Source organism: Alligator mississippiensis, chromosome 7 (genome assembly GCF_030867095.1).
Source record: "Alligator mississippiensis isolate rAllMis1 chromosome 7, rAllMis1, whole genome shotgun sequence".
Lineage (NCBI taxonomy): Eukaryota > Metazoa > Chordata > Crocodylia > Alligatoridae > Alligator > Alligator mississippiensis.
This window is the reverse complement of record NC_081830.1, coordinates 85,878,582-85,904,094: the sequence shown is the minus strand read 5'-3', so window position 1 is coordinate 85,904,094 and position 25,513 is coordinate 85,878,582. Positions and strand designations below refer to the sequence as shown.

Here is a 25,513-nt window from a genome sequence, read left to right as displayed (position 1 = left end):
GCATTTAACTTACTGCAGGGTCAGAGCGGACACGTGAGCAGCTGCTTTGTGGTCAGTGCCGCCTCGCTGGCTTGCTACCGATCCATGTGGTCATAGCCTTATAATATCCCCAGACGGGAGCTGAGGCACCCGTGGGACCTCACGACTGAGCTGTGCCGCAAGGGGCTCATTAAGTGACCCCAGGAAGCAACACAGATGACCATAGCAGAAGTGCCAAAGCCCTTTTATTCTGTGCTCAGTGCCTTACACACAAAGCCCCAGCTGAGACCAGAAGAGCTTTGGTCCAAGCCCCCCGGGTTTCAGGTGCTTCTGTATCAGCACAGACTCTGCATCCCCCTCCCACGGGGGCTTCAGGCCAGTTTGGGGGGAAATAGGCCCTGGGTCGCAGGGACCCTGCAGAGGGGGCATTCGCACCTCGTGCCATAGGCTCTCCTGCCTTTCACAAGTTCACGTTTACTTCTGGCTTAGACTTTGATGTTGCCATCCGCCTCCGCGGGGCCGAAAGGCTCGTAGCCCGGCTTGTCATCCCTCTTTCGGTAGTACATCCGCGTCAGCACCGTCATGAGGAAGGTCTGCAGGACCAGCAGCTGCATGTTCATACCTGCGAAGCGAAGGTTTAAAAAAAGGGGTCAATGGCATGTCTCAGCCAGGCAATAGTTTGGGAGGGGGATAAAACTCCTTCGCGGGGCTAGGGAGGTGCTTGGAGCACCAGACATTTGCTCCCTTGCAAGTAGCTGGGTTTCCCGCTCTGCCTGGTCCTGCCCCCTACTCACTCTGGGATCTGGCCTTGGAGGAGAACGGCGGGGCGCAGGCGATCTGGCCGCCATTGGCCAAGATGCTGAAGATGGAGGGCTGCAGCGCGGTCAGGATGAGCAGTACCTGCCATGAGAAAGTCGGGAGCAGTTAGCAGCAGGCTTGTGGGAGGCGTTGGTCAGTGCAGGAGAAAGCCATTCGCACCCCTTGGGAAGATGAGGCGAACCCCAGTCCACCCTCTCCGCTTCTTCGGCTGCGTTCCCCAGGGATGGTGCCCGTGGGCCAGCAGAGGCATGGCGCTATTAGACCAGTTGGACGTGACCGACTCATGGTGGCGGTACTGTGGTAGCTGCTCAGGTTCGTGTCACTCCACCTTAGCCTCTTTGGCCCCAGGCAGACATTACACTTGAGGCACAATTAGTCTATTCATCACATCCCAAACGGTAACCCGGCCGCGCGCTCAGGAGATTGGTTGGAAACCAGCCACAAAGACTTTGCACGAAAATGTGAACCATTTTTGTGGCTGGTTTCCATTGCTCCTTAAATTAAATGCATGGCAGGACCACTCCGGGGGCTCCTGCCACGCTGGGTCGGGACCGCGCTGGGGCTGCAGCCTTTGTCTGGCCTGGATCACACCCAACTCCTCCCTTGAGACCGGTTTCTTCCCCATTTCTGTGCATCCTCCACGCAGCCAACTCCCCACGCCCCTGAAGGCACTTGCCCTCGGCAGCTGTGTTGTGTCTGCCCGGCGTGCCCATGGGGTAAGTGGCACGGGCATGGAGAGGCAAACAGCATCTCCCTTAGCAATGCCACCGGCCTGTAGCCCGTTCCAGCCCTGTGCTCCTCAAGATGCAGAGGTAGCTTCGGGGAGTGGTTTGAGGTGGACAGACAGCCAGCTCATGGGGAGAAAGGTAATCTAAGAGTCACCACCGTAGATAAGGGAGGAGGAGGGTAAAAGGCAGCTGGACCATGCCAAGGGGTGCAGAGCATGCCGCTGGGAGCACGGCGCCCCATCGTCACCGGTACCTGGAAGCAGGCGAACTTGGCCCCCATGTTCTGCTCCTTCAAGTGCAGCCTCGCCTGCCGGAAGAGGATGCCCAGCGCCCACAGCCCAAAGACGGTGGAGACGCCCAGGAAGGTGTTGATCCAGAGGGACACGCTCTGCGCCGAGATCTGCCCGGGAGGGAGGTAGAGAGGCAGTGGCTCAGCAACCAGGGGAACCCCCCGGTGAAGCTAGCTTGCCCCCGATCCCCCCTGCACAGAGCCGCAGGCACCAGAGGAGCGAGATGCTACCACGGCCCCATCGCACTGGATGCCTCTGGACCCCGTGCGCTTATGCCGCCTGCAGCACTCACATCAGACGGGTCGTAGTTCCCGTCGGCTGCCAGCGCCAGCCCCACGAAGACACCGGCTATCTTGAGGAAGGCATACTGGAAAGAGCCCAGGAGCAGGAGCCTCAGTTTCCTCCTGTGACGGGGAAAGAGAGATGCCTGTGGAAAGCCCGCGTGCCAGAGCCTTTCAGACCGCATTGCAAAAACGCGGGAAGCAGCCCCTGCCAAGCCAGACGCAGGCCGAGACCAGCACAGGCCATTCGCCTCCGCGCAGCCACCAGGTCTGCGGGACCGGCTCCCAGCATCAGAGCTGCCATTGACTGGCTCGGAGCACGGGCCCGTCTTGCCCTGGCTCGTGGGCGGCGTACTTGGTCATGGTGATGCGGGGGCAGCAGGGGCAGCAGCAGCAGCAGGGCCCGGTGCTGATCACCATCGGCGTGTCCTTCAGCGCCCGCAGCACGGCCGCCGGCCCGCCGAAGCCCTCCACCATGGTCAGCATCAGCAGGTGGAAGCACAGCGCGAAGTACCTGGTGGCAGAGGAGCGCGACGGGGTTGGCGTGGGGCATGCCCAGCCCAAATGCCTGGTGGCACCAGCTGCCAACATGCCCCCAGCTACATGCTTGGCTGCAGGGGCTGCTCGGGGGGGGCCTCCGACGAGACAAGTTCCCCCCCCCGCATCCTGCTCCTGGGTCTCCTGCCTCCCGGTCTGTGCCCCAGCACCTCCCTCCCTCTCTGCGGCCAGCTGGTGACCCCCACGGGCTCTAGGGCTCGGCCGGCATTGCCCTCGCCCATGACACTCACGAGCCAATGGCCATTTCCACCACCATCATGGAGCGCGGGATCCAGAGCCCGAAGCAGCAGAACACGGCAATCACCTGGGGGGAGTGCACAGGAGCCAAGTCGTGACCCCCAGGCCAGGGTCCGGACCCCCCCAGCCCAGCCCAGAGCTTGGTACCTGCCCTGGCACGTCCGTCCCGGCTGCGGAGGCCAGCTGGAGAGCGTGGACCTGGCCCCTGGTCAGCCTCCCAACACCCCAAAGGCAGGAGGACGCTCTGAGCATCACGACCTGAGCCCCTGGCTCTAGTTTGGCCTCACCCAGCGCCCCGGTGCCGACACCCGGGGACCTTGGGAGCAAGCTGCAGCGCAGGGGCAAGAACAAGCCAGGGCCAGCATCTCCCACCCTCCGCTCCTCTCCTACGGCAGCATCCAGCCCGCAGCGGCTAGGCAACTCAGATGCAGAGGCTGCTCCACCCGCCATGCTGTCCTGCAAGGATGTGGCCCATGGACCTGGCCGGAGCTTCCAGCCTCTGCACCCCCATCCCTGCGGCAAGGGGTACCGTGAGTGCTGGCCACGCTGGCTGCAGCAGCACCTCCCATGTCTCTCGCAGGGTTTTGCAGCCAGGAGATCACTGGAGGAGGTGGCCGGCCACGGACCCGTCTCCCGCCACCATCACACCCCACGCGGCCAGGGCCCGGTGCTCACGGTGGGCGCCGAGCTGCTCCACAGCAGTGTCTTCCTCTTGATGGGGCAGCGGATCTTCTGCGCCAGGTAGACGGCCTCCTCAGCGAAGATGGCAACCGACAGCAGCGTCAGGAAGGTGGCCATGCCGGTGATGGTGAGCTCCACCGCGTCCAGCTCTGCTGGGACAGGGGCACAAGTAAGAGCCCAGAGGCCTGGGGGTGCCCGTCTCCATGGGCATCTAGCCAAGCTGTGCTGGTTCCCGTGTCCTTCCTCCACCTCCCTCAGGGCTGGTGCCCTGTCCCCACCACCCCACCTGGCTCCCAGACACGTGGGTCATGCCCCAACCCCTATTCCCCCAGCAGCCCCGTACCATGCAGCAGCTGCCAGGAGGTGGGCGGCTTGGAGAAGCAGGCAGCCGGGACACTGAGATTCCTCATCAGCATCTCGATCACCTCGGGCGGGAACCTGCAGGAGAACGGGTGATGGGGTCCTGAGCCCGGCTGGGAGTGAGGACTTACCTGTGGCGCTGCAAGCTTCCCCAGCAGTGCCTCCGGCCCCAGGGCCTAAGACTGCCAGACCTCACTGCCTGCAACTCAGGGCCTGGTGCTGCTGCTTTGCAGAGCTCTCCGGACCTGGAAGTCTCTTGAGGAGATCCTGCTCTCCCTCCCCACCAGCCGTGTCCCCCAAGCAGCCGAAGGGGTCAGGCAGGGACCTCCTGGAGGTGAGCTGGTCTGGCCTGTGTGGACAGGTGTTTCCATGGAAGGACTGGAAAAAGGGCTAACGTGGTCCCCATTTTCAAAAAGGGGAGGAAGGAGGACCCGGGCAACTATAGGCCAGTCAGTCTCACCTCCATCCTTGGTAAAGTCTTTGAAAAAATTATCAAGGCTCACATTTGTGAGAGCCCGGCAGGGCAAATTATGCTGAGGGGAAACCAGCACGGGTTTGTGGCGGCCAGATCGTGCCTGACCAACCTAGTCTCTTTCTATGACCAGGTTACGAAACGCCTGGACACAGGAGGAGGGGTGGATGTCGTATACTTAGACTTCAGGAAGGCCTTCGATACGGTATCCCACCCCATACTGGTGAACAAGTTAAGAGGCTGTGACTTGGATGACTACACAGTCCAGTGGGCGGCGAATTGGCTAGAGGGTCGCACCCAGAGAGTCGTGGTGGATGGGTCGGTCTCGACCTGGAAGGGTGTGGGCAGGGGGGTCCCGCAGGGCTCGGTCCTTGGACCGATACTCTTTAATGTCTTCATCAGCGACTTGGACGAGGGAGTGAAATGTACTCTGTCCAAGTTTGCAGATGACACAAAGCTATGGGGAGAAGTGGACACGCCGGAGGGCAGGGAACAGCTGCAAGCAGACCTGGACAGGTTGGACAAGTGGGCAGAAAACAACAGGAAGCAGTTCAACAAGGAGAAATGCAAAGTGCTGCACCTAGGGAGGAAAAATGTCCAGCACACCTACAGCCTAGGGAATGACCTGCTGGGTGGCACGGAAGCGGAAAGGATCGTGGCGTCCTAGTGGACTCCAAGATGAACATGAGCCGGCAGTGTGACGAAGCCATCAGAAAAGCCAATGGCACTTTATCGTGCATCAGCAGATGCATGACGAATAGGTCCAGGGAGGTGATACTTCCCCTCTATCGGGCGCTGGTCAGACCGCAGTTGGAGTACTGCGTGCAGTTCTGGGCGCCACACTTCAAGAAGGATGCGGATAACCTGGAGAGGGTCCAGAGAAGGGCAACTCGTATGGTCAAGGGCCTGCAAACCAAGCCCTACAAGGAGAGACTAGAGAAACTGGACCTTTTCAGCCTCGGCAAGAGACGGTTGAGAGGCGACCTTGTGGCTGCCTATAAGTTCATCACGGGGGCACAGAAGGGAATTGGTGAGTATTTATTCACCAAGGCGCCCCCGGGGGTTACAAGAAACAATGGCCACCAGCTAGCAGAGAGCAGATTTAGACTGGACATTAGGAAGAACTTCTTCACAGTTCGAGTGGCCAAGGTCTGGAACGGGCTTCCAAGGGAGGTGGTGCTCTCCCCTACCCTGGGGGTCTTCAAGAGGAGGTTAGATGAGTATCTAGCTGGGGTCATCTAGACCCAGCACTCTTTCCTGCCTATGCAGGGAGTCGGACTCGATGATCTATTGAGGTCCCTTCCGACCCTAACATCTATGAATCTATGGGGCTGAGCCCCACGAAGGGGGTTTGTCTGGGCTGGTTTGGACAGAGCTGATGCTGCCTGGGGCAGAGGGTGGACAAGACGTGACCTCTGGAGCTGCCAGCCCCGCTCCTCTAGGACCTGATGACCCAGGTCAGGCTCAGCTGAGTATCTGGGCATTATCCCCGGGTGCACGAGAGTCAGCCCCATAGTGCATGGCACCAAACCGGGGACGGGGGCACAGCCACCTTCCCCCACAGGACACACACCCACATGCGTGTGCAAGACACGCTCGCCCAATCATCACCCACCTGCTGTCCGGCAAGAGCTCCATGTCCGGCTCCATGCTGCCCGTCTCTCCTGCCGCGGCTTGTCCCAGTCCTGCTCTTCCAGCCCGACAGGGTCAGAGTCCCTGAGGGCCGCGGCCCAGGGAGGGCTGTGCCTTGCTCAGTGCCCACACACCCCCCCTGCTTTCTGCACGCAGAGGCATTCATTGGAGCAGCCGCATCCTCCCACGCCCTGGCAAGGCGCGGCAAGGCCCTGTCTGCCAGGTTGTTGACCTGGGAATGAGCAGGGATTTATAGCCCCAGCCAATGTGCTGGGTCTGCCAGAGAGTGAGGAGAGGGGTTGGACCCCTGGGTACAGCTGCCAAAGCAGCTGGTTTGCTTCGGAGGCCATGGAGCAGCACCTGTGGCTAAAGGCCCATTGCTCAGGATGCATGACGCCGGACAGTCAGCTCCAGGTGGCGGGGTCCCACCAGGCACGCTCCAGCATCCCCCTGGATGGCACCAAGGCACCAACCGCATGGACTCAGGGTCTGGTTTGGGTGCGAGTGCAGCCACATCCTGGCGGTACTGCTGGTTCTCGACTCCACAGGGGGTGCGTGGAGAGACGAGGCCTAACCTGGTGACACCAACAAGGCCACTCACCTGCACCCCGAGTCAGGGGGCTGCAGATAATAGAGCCATGCTGTGCTCCGTTGCGAGTGGCAGCTGGATGCCTGGTCCCGGTGGGATGTCATGCATGCCCCATATTCCATTTCTCTCTCAGCAAGGTGGGACATCGCCCTCCGTCGGCTGTTCCTGGGGGTCTTGTCCTGGGACCCCGTACGCCTTCCCTGGATGGCAGCTCCTCCACGTGTCTGCCTTAGAGGCAGTTTCCCTGCACCCACGTGGCAGCGAGGGGATGGGTTGGGGGTTGCCAGGCTCTCCTGTCCAGGATGGACGGACCCACCTGCCCCAGCATCACTGGTCAGATGCCTGGTCCTTGGAGGGAGCTGTGGGATCTGGGCTGAAACTATTCAGCTAAGCTGCAAAAACTGCCAGGCTCTAGCCAGGGAGGCTGAGATTTTCTCCTGCAACACAAGAGGGCAATGTTAACCAACTAATGAGGAGCTGGAGCCTTGGTCCTGGTGCCCAGACTGGCCCTTCCTCTCCCTTCCCAGCCCCGGGCTCTGCAAAGCGGTGACTGCCCAGGCTGGACAGCTGCACTGACCGAACGAGCCTTAAGGGACAGGACCAGGCAGGCTGCTCAGACCTCCAGGACCGAGCCAGGATGGGCTCCCATGGTGGAGGAGGCGAAGCGGCCGAGACACATAGGGGTACCTGGTCCCCAAAGCATGCGAGCACCTGGAGCGTCCAACCCCTAAAAACAGAAACCCAATGCACCCAGCTCCATCCTGCCACTGCCAGCAGGGGGAGCTTGCACTGCAAACAGGACATTGTTCCCGACACTGCTCCGGGTGCTAAGACCAAGGCTTTGCTTTCTCAGAGGGGCTAGGCAGCCACATACCCCCCCTGCCGGCTCTTGCCCGTTAGGCCACCTAGGAGCTGCTGGCAAAAGGAAGGTCCCCTCATTAGCTCGCAAGCCAGGTCACAAGGCAGCAGAGAGATGCCCGTGAGAGACCTCAGCTGGGTCTTTTGATGCTTTGTTTCTCCATGAAGGGCCAGTGCCAACACAGTCTGGAGGAGTTGCTGCGGGACATGACCAGCCCCTGCCCCAGGGGTCTTGAAGAGGAGCCAGTTTCCTCTCTTGGTTAGCTTCTGGCAGGGGGAGAGCAGGAGCTTGGTCTGCGTACAGAGAACAGTGCTGAGTGTGCATCCAGAGAAGCTGCTAGGGAACGCGTGACGCCTCTCTGGAAATAAGGAGTACAGCTGCTTGCCCTTCATGAAGGGCTTGGCCCCAGCTGGAAAGTGTCCCTGCCTCCCCACACCCAGCTCAGGGCATTAGAGAGGCCTGGGAGGGGGCAGCTGTGTCTGTCCAGGCTGGGGTCGGGGGAGGTGGAGCTGCAGGCAGGGAGCAGGGCAGTTGAGGCTTATATCCTAGGGGCTTTGCTGCAACAAGCTCTTGGGGCGCTTGTACACATGACGGGGGTTTAGGTCCCTAAGGCAGACAGTGCCTCGCTGCAGAGCTAATCCTCCCTGCAGGTTCCTAGAGGAGTTAGCAGGGCAGACCTGGGACCACTGCTCTGCCTTTCCAAAACACTAGCGATTCACAGCCAAGGTGCCTGGAGATCCTTCCAGGGGGGCCGTGCAAGGCTGGCACTGTCAGGTGTGCAGAAGAAGAGCAAGCACTCTCACAGGAGAGATGCAGCAATTTAAGGCATTTGATTCTGCATTGGGAATCTTACCAAGTTGGAGATGGCTGCCCTGGCCTGATCCATCTGTGCCCTGGGTGCACTTCAGCAACTGGACTGAAACCTGGAAGAGCAAGAGAACACATTAAGATTTGAATCTCTATGGCATGGAGCTAGGGATGAAGACTATAAGGAAATGTAAACAGCAGACTACAATACAGCTTTCTTCTGCGACTCCTGGCTGGAAATTGCACTACAGTCTTCTACAGAAGTTCGTGCTTTCCTAGGCCTCTCCCTTCAGTCCTACCTATGGAACGACTGAGTCTTGCCAACGCAAGACACGTGGCATTGAGCAAGCAGCACTGACTGCCTGTATAAATATAGGTGAGGCATTCATTTTGGCTCCTCTCAACATGTCCAGTGCAGCTAAGGCCAGTATTAGCAGCTCTCCTGACAAATGCACTCCTTCCCCTTCCAAAGACCATGGGAATGGCTGCAGCAGATTCCAAACAGGACACCCTCGACTTCTTTGGCTCTTACAAATCCCAGGGCATCTGATTTGAGGACACCAACATGCTGTTGTGATAGCAAGGCCTCAGAACAGCAAGCATCCCTCCCCAAGCCAAAATCAAAGCAGGACAAAGCAACCGCAACATTTCCCCAGCCAAGGTGGTTACTGAGCGCTCCCAGCTGCAGTGCCCATGGCCTTCAGCTGTCCCAGTTTCCCAGCAGCAACACGGGAGAAAATATCATCTCATCTCGGGAGCAGAGAACAGGGAGAAGCAAACGGACAGTTTGCAAGCATTTTGCTGAGAGCAAGAGGAGAAAGGGGAAGAGGAACCGGGCACCAGGTTCAACTCTGGGCAGGCAACTAAACCCAAGGTTGCCTGTGTGTTTGGCTTGCTGAGAGCTCTTTGGTGGGCTTGTGCGTTTGGGTTTGTGCTCTGAGCAGTCGAGTGAACTGATTGCTGATCGACTGCTGCCTGGATGTGACAAAAGGCCCCAAAGGGACCTAGCCAGTCCAGGCTCCGGACATGGCTGGAGGACATTGCAATCCAGAGGTACTGCCACTTCCAGCTCTTCCCTGCTTCAAACTGTGCAGTGTCTGTCCAGGCTGGGGTCGGGGGAGTTGGAGCTGCAGGCAGGGAGCAGGGCAGGGCAGGGCAGCTGAGGCTTATACCCTAGGGGCTTTGCTGCAACAAGCTCTTGGGGTGCTTGTACACGTGATGGGGGTTTAGGTCCCTAGGGCAGACAGTGCCTCGCTGCAGAGCTAATCCTCCCCGCGGGATCCTAGAGGAGCTAGCACGGCAGAACTGGGACTGTTGCCCTGTGGGGTCAGGCCAACTCTCAGGATCTCAATATTGCGCTGTTAGACAGGAGGGTGTGACACAATTGCACATATACAAACACACCAATTAGGTGCATACATACACATCCAAACCAGTCTAGGCACATGCATACCTATCACCGATTCACGCACATACACTATACACCCCAAAAGTTAGGCAAAAATCAATTGTCCATACCCGCACACTCGGTACACATACACAGATGACTAATTTATGTATCATGCACACAATGACATATAAATACACCCACACTCACCAGTTCACACACATACAACCCACCTACACATACACACAGGTAGGTTCCTAACTTGGATGGTACGGGATGTATGTGTGTGCTTGGGGTACCTGGGATACTTGGGGGAAGGTTAAGGTGACAGAGAGAGAGAGTTAAAGTGTAGGGAGTGAAAGCTGCCAGAACCAGGATTATAACTGGTGGACTAGAGAGAAGCTGGCTGAGGAAGTGAGGCTTGGGGTTTCTTAAGATCAAGTGGCCCCAGGGTTACTCAAGGTCACTGGTGCAAGGGGAAAAGCCCAGTGGCAAGGAGGAGACAGCCAGGAATGAGAGGCAGAAATCTGGGAGCTTGGGGCTGGAAACAGAGGCAGACAGCTGAGATATTGGGCGGGGTGGGGGCAGGCAGATAAGTGGTGGCAAGGAGGAGACAGCCAGGAAAGAAACTGAGGCAGAAACCTGGGAGCTCAGGGGAAAAGGCAGTGGGGACAAGGAAATAACAGTGGCAGAGATCAGGAGAAAAGGCAGTGAAGACAAAGCAATAGCAGTGGCAGAGATCCGGGGAAAAGGCAGTGGAGATAAGACAATGGCAAAGAAACAGGGGGTTTGGAGGCAGAGAGGCACTCAGGACCGGTGTTGGAGGGGGCGGTGAGCCAGAAGCAGGAGAGGGAGAAATGAGACAGAAGTCAGAGGGGCGAGGAGCTGAGATTGGAGCTGGGCCGGAACCGTAGTAAAGCAAAACCCAACTCAGGGAGCCAAATAACAGATTTATTACACAGACAACACACTACACAGCCCCATGAAGTTATTGGTTCTCACACACGCACACGCTTACTCACAATGGCAGCAGGAGAAAGAGACTCAGTGGAAGGGCTGGAGTCCAGGTGGGGAAGAGAAGCGGAGTCCAAGTCCTTGGTTGAAGAGGGGGCGGGGGGGTGATAGCTACCTAACCAGGCTGGAAAGGGGTCTTTGTCCAGTCGGTGTTGTCCAGAGCAGGGTTGTCAGCAGGGCCTCTGGGTGGATAGGTGGTGTGGCATGGTGCTGGTCCACATGGAGAGGGCGTCCCAAGGAGTCAGTCTTCACTGCCCCTTTTTATGGGGCAGACTACCCGTGATCTCCTTTGGGGAGGGCCTGTCCAGGCAAGGTCAATCCTGTGCCAGAGGGCTCCAGGTATTCTTACTGAGCATGTGCAGCCTTGGCACAATGGTGGTTGCCTCATCTTTTGTGTTTTGAATGCAGAGGGTGGTTCCAAGGGCTGGGTCATTGGTTCAGGTATTGGTGTTGATGGTTCGGTCATTCAGAGGGAGCTATTTTTAGACCTACTGCCATTGTCTCTCGAGCACCCTCATTAATCCCCATTCATCCAGAAACCAAGTTACATAGGTGGGGTAGGTGTGAGTTGTAGGTTACGACATCAGGGGACACAAGATGGAAACTTGACATGACTTATGCTAACTTACATATGTAGGCCTAACTCATACAGTATCACTAAACAGTAATATAGAGCAGTAACAATCAATATAAACATAATCATTATACAATATAAAGGAGAAAAAAACCAAAACAAATACAGCTTGCTACCAGAATAAAATGCTGAAGCTTATCCTATGTCTGAGCTCGCTTATACTTCTCTGTAGGGAATAGAGAGGGAGAGAAAAAGTCAGAAATGGTTGGGGAAGGGGAGGGATAAAAACAGAAAACAAAACCAGGGGTTTGCTACAGGACCACTGCTCTGCCTTGCCAGTAAACCAGAGAGTCAAAGCCAGGGTGCCTGGAGATCCTTCCGGGGGGGGTGTGCGAGGCTGGCACTATCAGTGTGCAGACACAAGGCACACGATAAACCCAGGGATTTCCAGCAGGCATTTAGAGGTCAAAAGCCTCCTGCCTGGCTGCCAGCTTGCTGGGCTCTTAGCAGCAGAAGCATGGCTCCAGTATGTCTTCCCAGTCAAAAGATGAGAGAAAACTCAGAGCTGGCATTTTCTGAGGGGCTTGGGACAGAAGTGACACACAAACTGGGTGAAGTGATCAGAAACTGGTTTAAACCTGTAACAGAACAGAAGTTCAGTGTGCAACCTAGTTTAAGATAAACCTGGTTGAATGTAGTACCAGACTTAACTGATTTGGGGCAAACCAGTTTATGAAACTTCTGCCCCAGACCCCTTCCTGGTTCAAGTTAAATCGGAGTCTCCCAGCATCCCAGCATGCTTTGCAGCCCTGGGCTGGGCTGGGCTGTGCTGTCTGCTCCGAGAGCAGGGCTGTCCCAGCCCCTCTGCTCTCTAGCTGGAGCAGTGAGGGCTGGCGGACAAGGAGGTGGGGTGGGAAACCCAGCTGGGGACCGCAGCCTGGGGGCTGGGGGGCAACCCCTGCCATACTTTTCCCTGCTAGAGCAGAGGAGGCAGGGCCATGGGGTGGGACATGGGGTGCGGGGGGGCAACAGCCTGAGCAGGACTGCCCCCCAGGGCAAATCCTGACTGGGGTCTGGGGTCTTGGAGGGCTTTTTATCCCCCCTTCCCCAACTTGGTGTGCTGCCCATGCCCCTGCTCTCTCCTGGAGCAGGGCACAGGGCGCAGGTGGGCAGCAATACTGTCCCCCCAGGCAAACCCTGGCTGGGGCCTGGGGGGGTTGGAGGAGCTGGTCCCCTGCCACCTGTGAGCACAGGGCCAACCCCTGCAGGACCAAACTGAGAGGTGGGAGGTGTTGGCAAAGCCCTGGCACACTCATCACGTGTATGTGCTGGAGGTGGAGCTAAGGGACCAGGAGAGGGACAGTTTGGGCTGGTGTGAGCAAAGAAAGCCGAGGACTGCATTTACGTTATAAAGCAGAACCTGTAAAAGGGGGGGGACGGGAATAGCTCAGAAGAGACGCGAGACACTGAATGCACGGGAGTCTTGTCGAAGGCGCTGTCCGTGACGAGCGTGCTGGTGTCAAGGCACCCGGATGGGAGAAGGGGGTGCAAGCGCACCTGTAAAACCCAAGTAGAGATGAGGCCTGTGGGCTCTCCACTCCAACACCTACGGCCACCTGCTGATCCCCCGAGCACGACTTTCTGTAAGGAGACACTGCCCTCGGGATTATGTAAAATCATCGAAACGTAGACATGAGGGGCTGGAAGGGACCTCAAAAAATGAAATCCAACCCCCCCCCTGCCCTGGGCAGGAATGCGACTGAGATCAAATGATCCCTGCAAGGCGTCTGTCCAGTCTCCTCTTGAAGACTCCCGAGGCTGGGGACCGCACCACGTCCTCGGGAAGTCTAGTCCAGATTCGGGTCACCCTGACTGCAAAGACGTTCTTCCTTGCATCCAACCTGAAACCATCCTCTAACCACATTGCTCCTTGTCCTTCCCTGGGTGCCCTAGTGAACAACTGTTCTCCCAGCTCCCACTGCTCCCCCCTTACACACTTACACACGGCCACCAAGGCCCCCCTCAGTCTTCTCTTCCCCAGGCTGAACAGTCCCCGATCCCTTAGCCTTTCCTCGTAAGGTTTGTTCTGGAGGCAGCGCTGGCAGAGAGCGCCTACAGACGTAGCTGTCATCCAGCGGGGTGGTCACTCTCAGGGTTTCTCTAGGCTGCCCCAAGTGATCCTCAGCCAGGATGCTGCTGGCACGGGATCTTTGAAGGGTGCCGCACAAGACGAGCGCAGCTGTGTGTGCAAACACCGCAGGAGAGAAACCCTGGGATTTCAAACAGGGATCCGGAGGGTCACCAACGTCCTGCCCTGCTGGGGTCTGTTCTTTGCAAGGGAGAAATTGCTCCAGTATTTTTCCAGAGGCCGGATAAGAGTGAAAGCAAAGAGCAGGCGCTTTCCGAGGGGGTCTGGAGTCTAGCAGGGCTGAGAGGCGATGTACAAGGTTTGCATTTGGGTTTCAGACTCTGCCTGACGGCAGCTGATGTTTCCATCAATAGCCTAGAAACACCGGGCTCCGCAACCTGCTCCGGGCACGCGGGCTGAGAGCGCTCACCCGGGCAGGCGGTGCATCCTGGAAAGCAGCCTGGAAAGATCTGGGGTGGGAGCAAACCCGCGAGCTCCCTGCACAGTGCTGGGGCCCAGAGAGCTGATGATCCCCCCGGGGCTGCGGGGAGCAGGGCAGTGGTGAGAGACTGAGCCTGGCCGTGGTGCTGGAAAAGGGGCAGGGACATCATCCCCCAGCTTGGAAAAGGGCCCAGCAGGGAAAGACTCAGTTCCCTGAGCGAGGACAAGCCCCTCAGCCCCTGCGTTGCCAGGCTCCTGCAAGCCCCTAACCATACGAGTTGCCCTTCTCTGGACCCTCTCCAGGTTATCCGCATCCTTCTTGAAGTGTGGCACCCAGAACTGCACGCAGTACTCCAACTGCGGTCTGACCAGCGCCCGATAGAGGGGAAGTATCACCTCCCTGGACCTATTCGTCATGCATCTGCTGATGCACGATAAAGTGCCATTGGCTTTTCTGATGGCTTCGTCACCCTGCCGGCTCATGTTCATCTTGGAGTCCACTAGGACTTCAAGATCCCTCTCCACCTCTGTGCCACCCAGCAGGTCATTCCCTAGGCTGTAGGTGTGCTGGACATTTTTCATCCCTAGGTGCAGCACTTTGCATTTCTCCTTGTTGAACTGCATCCTGTTGTTTTCTGCCCACTTGTCCAACCTATCCAGGTCTGCCTGCAGCTGTTCCCTGCCCTCCGGTGTGTCCACTTCTCCCCATAGCTTTGTGTCATCTGCAAACTTGGACAGAGTACATTTCACTCCCACGTCCAAGTCGCTGATGAAGACATTAAAGAGTATCGGTCCAAGGACCGAGCCCTGCGGGACCCCCCTGCCCACACCCTTCCAGGTCGAGACCGACCCATCTACCACGACTCTTTGGGTGTGACCCTCTAGCCAATTCGCCACCCACCGGACTGTGCAGTCATCCACGTCACAGCCTCTTAACTTGTTCACCAGTATGGGGTGGGATACTGCATCGAAGGCCTTCCTGAAGTCTAAGTATACGACATCCACCCCTCCTCCTGTGTCCAGGCGTTTCGTAACCTGGTCATAGAAAGAGACTAGGTTGGTCAGGCACGATCTGCCCGCCACAAACCCGTGCTGGTTTCCCCTCAGCATCATTTTTCCTGCCGGGCTCTCACATATATGAGCCTTAATAATCTTTGCAAAGACGTTGCTGAGGATGGAGGTGAGACTGACTGGCCTGTAGTTGCTTGGATCCTCCTTCCTCCCCTTCTTGAAAATGGGAACCACATTGGCCCTTTTCCAGTCCTCCGGGACTTGGCCCGTGCGCCACGAGCGTTCGAATATTCCCGCCAGTGGCTCTGCAATGATGTCGGCCAGTGCCTTCAGCACCCTCGGATGGAGCCCATCCGGGCCTGCCGACTTAAAGGCATCCAGTTCTTCCAAGTGACTCTGCACCGTCTCAGGATCTACGCATGGCAGTCTGGCGCCTTGCTGCTGCCTCTCTACAACCCCAGTGAGAGACTTGTCGTGCCCCTCGCTTAGGGACACTGAGGCAAAGAACTCGCTGAGGAGTTCAGCCTTGTCCCCCCTGTCTGTCACCAATTGCCTTTGCCCGTTCAGTAAGGGCTTGCAGGCCAAGCCCTACGAGGAGAGACTAGAGAAACTGGACCTTTTCAGCCTCCGCAAGAGAAGGTTGAGAGGCGACCTTGTGGCTGCCTATAAGTTCATCACGGGGGGCACAGAAGGGAATTGGTGAGGCTTTATTCACCAAGGCGCCCCCGGGGGTTACAAGAAACAATGGCCACAAGCTAGCAGAGAGCAGATTTAGACTGGACATTAGGAAGAACTTCTTCACAGTTCGAGTGGCCAAGGTCTGGACCGGGCTCCCAAGGGAGGTGGTGCTCTCCCCTACCCTGGGGGTCTTCAAGAGGAGGTTAGACGAGTATCTAGCTGGGGTCATCTAGACCCAGCACTCTTTCCTGCCTATGCAGGGGGTCGGACTCGATGATCTGTTGAGGTCCCTTCCGACCCTAACATCTATGAATCTATGAAGGGCTGTCTGGGGCGTTTTAGGAATACAGCAGACAACCCTTTGACTGGGACGGGGCTGACCCAGGGGGCTGAACTAGACGAGACCCCTGAGGCCCTGCCCGCCTGGCTGTGCTGCGACGCTGGGGGCTCGGTTACCGCCCGTAAGTCCCTTGAGAGGGAGAGAAAACAGCCCCGAGAGCTGTTGTGCGGGGCAGGACCCCGGTGTCCTGCCGGGCTCTCCCCAGTGCTGATCCTCCCGGGGCCGGGGTGGTCCCACCATGCCCATTGTGATGCCCATTGTGATGCCCTGCGTTTCCAGGGAGCGTTGCCATGGGAACGGGATGCGGGTTCCAAGGGGGGGCCGGTGGCTGCATGGCCCGTCCGGGGAGAGCCCCAGCTGTGCCCCGAGATGAGCCGCGGGGGCGAGGGGCCGCGCTGGGTGCTGCCCAGCCTGTGCGCCTCCTTCCACGTCAGCTCCCTCGTGTGTCTCAGCGCCCTCTTCTTCTCCTTCCCGTGAGTGGTGGACCCTCCCTCGCTGGGGGTCCTTGCCTTGGGCATCACGCAGCAGCAAGCACCCAATTAACCCCGGGGGAGATGGGCCCTGGAGCACTTTTGCCCCCACACAGCTTCCCTCTGCCCCAAGCTGCCCAGGTACGGCTGCCCATGGGCACCCACAGGGCTAATGAACCCCTGCCAGGTGGGGTGTTCCCATTACACAGATACGGCAACTGAGGCAAGGGACCAGCAGGAGGGTCATGGCAGGGGCAGAGCCAATCAAAGCTGTTCTCAGGAGTTTGGGCAGTTGTTCCCCTTCCTCCTATTGCCACTGCGGCCACTTAGGACCAGCCAAATTTGGTGCCACTGGCCGGTGGAAGCAGGGTCTGGGATGGGGCTGAGCCCGGGGCCCTCCTTTCCCCTCCTCAAGACCCTGAGACGTCCAGCCAGGCTGTGACCCCGCTGCCCGCCTCGCAGGTGCGGCTGGCTGGCTGTCCACGTCTCCTTGGCCTTCCCCGTCGTGGCTGGCATCCTCTTCCTCCCTGCCCTGGCCAACCTGTTGCTGGCCAGCTTCATGGACCCCGGGATCCTGCCCCGAGGTAGCGAGGGGGCTGTGACGCTGCTGGGGTCAACGGGGAGCCCAAAAGGGGAGGTCTGGAGGGCACACGACGGGCTCAAAAGGGATGAGGGTCCTCCTGCCTGAGCTCTCTGGAGCCCTCCTCATCTCCCCAATTGCCGGGCCAAGGGGTCACCACCTTGCTGCCTGGACTGGGGCAGGTCTAGAGGGACCCCCACCACGGCCTCTCAGGTGGGGAGGGGTGGGGCAGGTTCACCCTGTGTTGCGTCTCCCTGAGCCAGGGGCCAAGGGCCGGGCCAGGCTGGTCATCCAGGTGCTCCGTGACGAGGACAGACGCTTCGGTCCGCGCTGGTGCCACAAGTGCCACTGCTACTGCCCGCCGCGGAGCTTCCACTGCCCCTCCTGCAACGTCTGCGTGGAGGTGAGGCCGACCGGCTGCTCCGGGCACCTGCCAGGGAACATGGCTACACACACGGCCTTGCACACCCCTGCACACGCAGCTACAAACCCACGCAGCCACATATGTGTACTTGCACACGCAGCTGCACACCTACACATGTACCCTGCATGCCCCTGCACACAGCTACATGCCTGTTCCAGCATACCCCTGCACACACAGCTGCACCCTCACATGTTCCCTGCACACCCTTGCAAAGAACTACAAACCCATGCAGCCACACCCATCTCACCACACACAGCTGCACACCTACACATGTACCTTGCACACCCCTGCACACACAGCTGCACCCCGACATGTACCCTGCACACCCTTGCATACAGCTACAAACCCATGCAGCCACACACATCTCAGCGCACACAGCTGCACCCCTACACACGTACCCTGCATGCCCCTGCAAATGCCTGTCCACTACATGTGTACTCTGCTTACCCCTGCACACGCCTGTGTTCTCTTCTTACCCCTGCACATGCCTGTCCCTTCACACCCTTGCACATGCAGCTGCACCCCCATGTGCCCTACATACCTCTGCACATGCAGCTACAACCCATACATGTGCCCTCCATGCACAGAGACACCCCAGCTCGCACATCCCTGTGCCCACACACTGGTCACAGTCCGAAACACACATCCCTATCCCTGCACACCCCCCTGCACTGCACTTGCAGGTGTGTGCCTGCTCACAACTCCCGGCCCCAGGGCACGTGTCCCTGGCAGGCTAGTCCGGCCATCCCTGCCAGCCAGCTGGCCCCCCACGAGCCCCCGGCTGCCCTCCTGCCAGCAGCGACCAGCCCCAGGCTCTCCCTGCCCGCAGGGCTTCGACCACCACTGCTACTGGCTGAACAACTGCGTGGGCCGCGGCAACACCCGCTGCTTCTCCCTCTTCGTGGCCTTTCTGTGCGGCTACAATGCACTGGCGCTGGCCTCCTGCATCGCCTACCTGGTGCTCAGCTCTGGACAGGTCCTCAGCACCGAGAAAGCCTGCGCGTATCCTTGGAGAGATGGGGGCCCTCAGTCCAGCTCCCCTGCCAGAGGGGCGCCCACAGGGGCACTCTGACACACCAGTTCTCGCACACATGCTGTGTCACACATGCAGACATGCGTGCCTACCTGCTGTGTTCATCGCTCCTAGGAAAGCAAGGCTGGAAGAGACCTCACATGGTCATCTAGTCCAGCCCTCTGCTCAGTAAACACACGTGCACTTGTGTGTGCACATATGTGCTCTCTAATGAACGCACACCGTGTGTTACATGTGTACACACACACTGCATTACATAATCGCACACCTGCACTCATGTATGCACAGGTGTGCCCTGTGACATGCACAAATAGGGTGTTACATGTGTGTGAATTGCACACTTGCACATGTTCTGTAGCATGCATGTGTTACACACTTGTTATGCATGGAGCCATGTTACACACAGGTCTTGTCATGCATATTGTTACACATGCACACGCTTGATCACACATGCTGTGTCCCACACCATTGCACATGCAGTGCTACATGTGCACACCCAGTGTAACACACACACATGTGATATCATGCACACAAAGTGTAATGCACACACCTGGTATAACACACATGCAAATGTGGTATAACATGCACGCGCCTGCAGTGTAACACACACATGCAGTGTAATACATGCAATGTAACACACACACATAGTGTAACACATGGCCACACGTGCAATATAATGTGCGTGTGCATGCAATGTAACACACACACGTGCCATGTGATGCACATGCCGTGTAACACACACATGCAGTATAAGGCATACATCTGCAGTGTAACATGCACCTGCGGTGTAACACATATGCCTGCAGTGTAACGCGCACGCAGGGAGAGTCACCCCCACAGTGGAGGGCAGGGGTCCCCCCATGTCCGTGGCTGGCTGTGGACTGTGGTGTGTTTTCCCCTCACTCTCTGGCTCCCAGCATCGTGGTGACCGTCCCCGCCGCCTTCTACCTGCTGCCCCTCCTAGCCCTGATGAGCTCCCGCGCCAAGCTGCACGCGTGGGCCAAGCGCACCCACAGGCTCAAGGTACTGGGACGGTGGCTCTGCCTGGGGCTCAGATCACTGTGGTTCAGACCCAGAGGCGCGGGACCAGCACATCCGGAGACTGTCCCACCCAAGCCTGCAGCACACGGCACCGGACAGGGGCTCCCTGCCTCCCCTCATCAAGCCCAGGCATCCCCCCAAGGCCAGGGGGGCAAGTGGGGAAGTAGCCCCAGCTGCAGTCAGACCTGGCTGGACCCAGCCAGCACCCAGGCTCAAGGTGGACCTGGGAGACGTGGGTGCTTGCTCCACTGCCTCTCAGCCCCCACCAATGGGCAAGGGCACAGCCCAGCACGCCCTGCCACCCTCGAGCACCCATGCCTCTGCCCCCACCGCTCTTCTGTTTGCAGGTCTACAGCCGAGGCAAGAAGACCCTGTTGGGCAGGGCTTGGGCCAGGAGCTGGGCACCCGCGTGAGTGCAGGGCACCTGGCCAAGCCCCCCTTCGCTCCAGGGTGTCACCTGGGGCATCCTAGAGCCAGCTGCAAGGTTGGGGGGCTGGTTGTGACGTGGCTGCCCCTTGTTCCAGCCCTTCAGCGCAGGTGGCTCTCCTCGCGCCAGGCACTGTCCGGATGTATAAGCCGGCCCAGGCCTGGCTCCATGAAGCCTCCCCTGCTGGGAGGGTGAGAGGGGAGGCGTGCGGCCCGGGGCCATGTCACACACGGGGGACTCGTGCCACTTCTGAGGGGCTCTCCCTGGCCGTGTCCGAGCTGCAGGCAGTGTTTGAAGCGGGGGCTGCGGCCTCACCTCTGTGCCCTGTGCTCCCCCCTGCCCGAGACAGGACAGGTAACCATTGCTTCCTCTGCCCCCAGGCACACGGCCGGAGCTGCCCAGCCCTGGGCTTCGGTGACACAGCTCCTCCACCTGCATGCGGCAGCCTCCTGTCCCCACCGTCCCGGACTCGTGCCAGGCCCGGAGAAGACGGGCAGAGCCCAGCTGGCCCAGGGAGGGTCCCGGCAGGGCCCTGGGTCTGGGGAGCCAGCCACCAAAGAGGTGAGGGCTGCAGCTGCTCCTGGCCTGAGCTCTGGTGCAGCCCCATGTCTCTGCCCCCAAATCTGGGGTGCCTGCTTCTGCTGCTGCCCGGCCTGTCTGCGCCCTGTGCTTGATGCCTCGGTCATCTCCCCTGCAGGCTGGCGCGGAGGTACCCAGCTGGAGGCCGTGGCAAGAGGCTAGGGCAAAGGTGGCCGTCACAGGTAAGCAGAACCCTCCCACGTCCCCGGGGCTTCACACTCATGCAAGACATCCAGGGGTGACATTCTGGCTGCACCGAAATGACAGTGCTTTTGCTGGCTTGAGCAAGCCACAGGGCCCTGCCCAAAAGAGGCTCTAGGAGACACTGGTAAATACCGAGCTTTAGAAAGCAGTTTGGACACCCAATTTACAGATGGGAAAACTGAGGCACAGAGAGGGGGTGGAACCCAGGGCTTCGCATCCTGCCCTCTGCAGCCTTTTAGGGCCTTTCAGACTGTCATGGCAAACTAGACCAGTGTCTCCACCAGCGTTGTCACCATCACCACGTGCATGTGCCCCCGTGCGAGCCACCATCCCAGGCAGGGGCGGATGCCTGTCTGCTCCCATTCGTAGCCTTGATGGTCGATTCAACCCGCTGATTTTGGGCGCAGCAGCTCCCAGCACCTGTCTGCGCTGCTCGGCCTCTCGCTGGCTGCAGCAGGGGCTGGGGCCGGCTGCACTTTGCAGCAAGCACCACCTGGTCCCGAATCCTTTTACAAATGTGAAGACGTGTGTTGTGCTTTCCCCGGGGTTTATTTCTCCTGCCGGCTCCGAGGTGCAGCTGGGAAGGTCTGGAAGCCCTCGTGCCCGTCTGTCTGAGCACCCCGCATCACAGGGCTGGGAGCAGACACCGGCTCTCTCCAAAAGGCCACTTGGAGAGCTGTCTCTGCCCCAAAACACCCATGCTAGGGAGGGGGCCTTTCCAGCGTCTCCTAGGCATGGATCCTAGCCAGGCTGAGCTCCTTGGACCCTGAGCCGGGTCACAGCCTCCCGCGTGGCCCCGGCAAACTCAGCTCCAATGGTGCCATGCTCCTCGGAGGGAAAAGGGCATAACCAGGAGTGAAACACAGCAGGGCAGGCCACCATCCTCAAACGAGACAGGGTTCACCGGTGATATGAGCATGGCAGGCAGGTGCCAACATCTATGCAGAGCCAAGGCAGCAAGAGGGTCACACGGCCTCTGTGCCCAAGCTTGGGGTCCACGCTGCACCCCCTTCCCACACTGGGTCTCTGATACTGGGAACTGCAGGGCTCTGCTATAGCTGGAACTGGCTGGTGAGCATTTCCCCGGTGTAAATTTGCTCTGTTGTGCTCCTTCTTTGCCAGCAGCTGCCTCCAGACACCAGCTCCTCATCCTCCCCTGGCTCCAGGCTGCATTTATCTCATTGCATCCTGGCAGTTAGCTGTTTTCGAATTGTTTCCTCCCTTTTTGCTGGATCAAAAGTGCAGCATTAAAGGGGGAAGTTAATGTGCTGGCTGCTGGGGAAAACAGATTGTATTCAAAGCGCCATCACAGGAGCAGGGCTGGAGCGATGTTGCAGCTCTCCTGAGCCAAGAAGTAGGCAAGCGGCAAGGAGGAGGCATTGGTGATAGCGTTTTTTGGATCCTCTCGGTAGCTGGGAGAGGTCAAACAAGCTCTCGGGCACAAAGTGTGCCCTTCTCAGAGTAGAGAAAGAAGCAGACACAGCTCCGGCTGCAAAACCTAAATGCAGGAGGGAGTGCAGAAGAACAGCACGTCTTTGCTGCTCCTTTTCACACTGCGGGCACGCCGGCGGTTCCCGGCAGCCAGGGCGGGGAGGAAATGTTCAGACAGGAGGGTGCTGTTTGAATGCATTTTGAAGATGGCAGAAGACCAAAAAGCCCATTTATCCGCTTGATATGGGTTTGACACAGCACAGGCTCGAATGTCCTCTTTGGAGACAGCCCTAATTGTCTTGGGCTGTCTAGGGCTTTGCCATTGCCAAGGGCATCTGTCTGCACTCACTGCGGCTTTCCGTGAAACAGCCCTAATCGCGGCCACGGCGGGAGCACCGCCTCGCTGATCCACCATTGATCGGGGTTGTGGGGGGATGTTGCTTGGGATCCAGGGCAGGGCCTTTGCATCCAAGAAGGGAGGTTATCAGGACGTAGAGCATCACCAGGCTGCCTGTGTTTTGGCTGTCAGCCGATGGGCCTTCGCTGAAGCTGAAGTGGGCTTCGCGGGGGTGTAGCACCAACAGGGCTAGAGATGGGAGGAATTGGGACAAAGAAAGCTCTGGTCTGCAGAAATGTTGAGCATGGACAGCCAGAGCAAAAGCTAGTGGAAACGGCAGCTACTCCTCGTGCTGGGAGCAGGGGTTTCCATTATGCACTTGACTCCATGGAAGGGGCGACATGGGTGGATCAAGGCTATTGAAAAAGGGGGTGCAGACAGCGAGGTGCGTCATCCCATATCAAGCAACAGGTATTTGTCTCCAGTTAAAAAGGAACTGAAAACTTTACTAACACACTAGGGGCCCAGGGCTGCATTATTCTGTTTAAAAACAGAATAAGAAAGGAGAAAACTGGGGAAAAAAAATCCAAAAAAAGAACTATAACTTCATTGGAATGAGTTAAAACCGGTCTGTGAAATAGGAGCTTCGTGACCAGGAGCAGCGAACAGGCAGCAGCGGGGCAGATCAAAGGCTTGATTGACTGGTGCAACGTCAAGCCCATTAAAAAGGAGAGAGTCGTTAGCACCTGTGCAATGAAGGGTTTAGCAGGGGTCAGGCAGATGACAATGAGCCGTGGATTCAGGCGATGCTCTCACTGCCGCCTGAACAGACGTGTCGCTGCCGCTGCCAGACAGTTGGCTCCAAATTTGGGTGGCTCATTCTCCCATCCCTCTCTCCGCCAGGCCTGGACGTGTTTGCACCTCTGATGACAGCGGATGGAGATGGACGTGGTCACTGGAAATCCCAGATAACCTTCAACAGCCGAGAGGGCTCCCCCACCGCCTCCCTCCTGTCCCGGTCTGATATCTAGAGGGAGCTCCCAAGGTGGCTTCTGCTCGTTCTGGATGCAGGGCTTGCCCGAATCCAAGCGCTGGGGGCACCAGTCCAGCCACTAAATAAAAATCCTTCTAGTTTTGGTCTCCGATGTCTCTGGCAGAGTCCTCAGCAATAATCCTGACAGCGGTGGCCCGTAGGCGGCAGCATCTTGCAGGCTCCTGGGAAAATGAGCAATGTAGACCCTAGGTTGGGCAGAGCAGAGAAAAGCAGCTGTAGCTTGGGAGCTTGCCTGGAAGTGCCTTATCCCAGGCAGCTCCAGGGCTGGCAGAGGCAGAGGGGTGCCCATACCCCTCATTCCCGACCCACAGCCCCTGTCCCCCTTGGCTGCCGCCCCCCTTGGCTTTGCTCCTCTCTTTTTTGGAGCTTTTAAATATCATCGACAGGCATTCAAAGTAGCTAAGTTTGTCCTCAGAACAGGCCAACGTGGAAACTTTCCATGTCTCTTTCCCTCTTACAATGAAGCCTTGCAACTTTCCTGACGTTTGTTTGAGGGGTTTAGGGGGGCTGAAACTCAGGGCTGGGCTCACCTCCAATTCAAAGCAATGCCAAAAGCCCCATGTCGGGGGGGCAATCAATGGCCTGGAGGAAAGTTTGCACCCACTGGGATGGATGGGGCATCTCCCGCAGAGAACGGGCCCAAGCGTGGGTGTGCCAAGCAGGGCAGGACGCAGGGGAGACGAAGGCTCCACCTTCATCCAAGCTGCTCTGGCCCCGGGAAGCAGCGGCAGCCCAGCCCAGCCCAGCCCAGCCTGCTCCAGGTGGGCAGGAAACTGCCAGAGCACAGAGCCCAGGGCATGGGAGAGGCATCCTCTGCTTGCCATGCCCAGCCCTGCTCCCTTCTCAGTGCTGCCATCTGCTCTCTGCGCCCCAGGTCTGATCTCCTGGATGCATAAAGGAGGCAACACCTTCTGCCCCCGGGTGTGGGAGACAGCTTGGCTGCAGGGACCCACCAGCATGGAGCTGGGCAGGGCAGAGAGGGGGCTGGCAAGGCTCCTACTGTGGAGCTGCAGGAGACCTTTGCTAGCACGACAGCGCCCAGAGCTGCCCAGGTGCAGCACGCCTTGCTCCAGGCCAGGGCTGAGTCACGGCAGGCAGCAGGTCAGCTCCAGCCTGGAGGTGATATAATAAAAGTTGTCACGAGGCAGAGCAAGCTACGTTCCTTCCTTAGCAAGGAACCAGCTAGTGGAGAAAGGCAGAGGCCCGGACAGGACTTCACGAGGCCTGGGTGAGCCAGGGACGTGCCCTCGTGCCCCTATTAACAGCCTACTGCAGCAGGACGTTGGCTGCCGTGGTACCCCTGCTTTCCCTGTGACAGATTCGGGTGTGATGCCTTGTGTGAGGGTTGATGGTCATTTTACAAAGAGGTTAAATGATGGATTTGTCCGGGCTGGTTTGCACAAGGCTGATCCTGCCTCAGGCAGGGCGTTGGAGTAGATGTGACCTCTGGTTGTGTCCCATCCAGCCCTGCTTCTCTCTCGGATAGTCCCATCAGCCCTCCCAGGCCACGCCGCCTTCAAGCCACCCCGCACCCAGGCCTGGGAGTGCCGGGAGAGACGGACCGGTCTGACCGGGGCTCCATGCCCCGTGCGGTTGTGGCTGAGAGCCGAGGCAAGGTCAAGCAGCCTGTCCCAAAACCCCAGTCCTCCAAAGGGGTTTGGCTGGGATGCATCCCCCAGACCGTCTCCGAAGACACAGGCATTTCCAGGAGGACTTCCTGAGAGGATCTGCCCAGCATTTCAGAGGCTAAGCCCTGAAGCAGGTGTCTTAGCACTCACCTAGCCCTTCCCCTGTTCCAGCCAGTGTGCTGCCTCCCTTCCTCCTGCCGCTTGGCCTTGCCCCCCGAACCCATCTTAGCTTCGACTTCCCCAAAGCAGCCTCGGACCAACAGACATAAAAAAAGACCAGCGCCAGGGCTGAGGAAGGGGCCAGCTCCCTGGGGGCACGGCTGCCCTGCAAGTCGCTGGAAGCGGGAATAGTGCAAAGGCCGCACAGGCTGGCGGAGCCCCCCGGGGACCTGGGAACGGGCTCCCGAGGTTGAGCCCTAGCCTCCCTGCAGCTGAGACCA

The 25,513-nt window shown here is 58.6% G+C and overlaps 2 protein-coding genes across 3 annotated transcripts; one reads left to right on the top strand and one right to left on the bottom strand.

The window, feature by feature from the left end:
• Positions 1-207: 207 nt before the first annotated feature.
• Positions 208-6,242, bottom strand: SLC51A (solute carrier family 51 member A). The gene is made up of 9 exons (XM_006278490.3): positions 6,021-6,242; positions 3,917-4,011; positions 3,568-3,722; positions 2,886-2,959; positions 2,453-2,611; positions 2,109-2,220; positions 1,780-1,926; positions 774-879; positions 208-601 (listed from the first exon to the last, which is right to left on the bottom strand). Exons 1-9 carry the CDS (start codon positions 6,053-6,055, stop codon positions 465-467), a joined length of 1,020 nt encoding a protein of 339 aa, XP_006278552.3. The 5' UTR covers positions 6,056-6,242; the 3' UTR covers positions 208-464.
• Positions 6,243-16,194: 9,952 nt separating this feature from the next.
• Positions 16,195-23,620, top strand: LOC109286058 (zinc finger DHHC-type palmitoyltransferase 19). 2 transcript variants are annotated; one of them, XM_059731256.1, is made up of 6 exons: positions 16,195-17,318; positions 18,169-18,341; positions 19,290-19,822; positions 20,221-20,401; positions 20,538-20,601; positions 23,295-23,620. In XM_059731256.1, exons 3-6 carry the CDS (start codon positions 19,728-19,730, stop codon positions 23,420-23,422), a joined length of 468 nt encoding a protein of 155 aa, XP_059587239.1. In that variant the 5' UTR covers positions 16,195-17,318; positions 18,169-18,341; positions 19,290-19,727; the 3' UTR covers positions 23,423-23,620. The 2 variants fall into 2 exon arrangements, 1 of the variants encoding a protein (XP_059587239.1); XR_009463552.1 differs by having other exon boundaries at positions 20,221-20,601.
• The last annotated feature ends 1,893 nt before the right edge of the window (positions 23,621-25,513 follow it).

Excerpts from the sequence above, each read along its gene's own strand:
- LOC109286058 (XM_059731256.1), top strand. The coding sequence starts at position 19,728 with ATGCCTCTGCCCCCACCGCTCTTCTGTTTGCAGGTCTACAGCCGAGGC. Across the intron at positions 19,823-20,220 it reads GCCAGGAGCTGGGCACCCGC|GCACACGGCCGGAGCTGCCC; the intron begins GTGAGTGCAGGG and ends CTCTGCCCCCAG. Across the intron at positions 20,402-20,537 it reads GGGAGCCAGCCACCAAAGAG|GCTGGCGCGGAGGTACCCAG; the intron begins GTGAGGGCTGCA and ends TCTCCCCTGCAG.
- SLC51A (XM_006278490.3), bottom strand. The coding sequence starts at position 6,055 with ATGGAGCCGGACATGGAGCTCTTGCCGGACAGCAG. Across the intron at positions 3,723-3,916 it reads CTCCTGGCAGCTGCTGCATG|AGCTGGACGCGGTGGAGCTC; the intron begins GTACGGGGCTGC and ends CTGTCCCAGCAG. Across the intron at positions 880-1,779 it reads CCAAGTTCGCCTGCTTCCAG|GTACTGCTCATCCTGACCGC; the intron begins GTACCGGTGACG and ends TTCTCATGGCAG.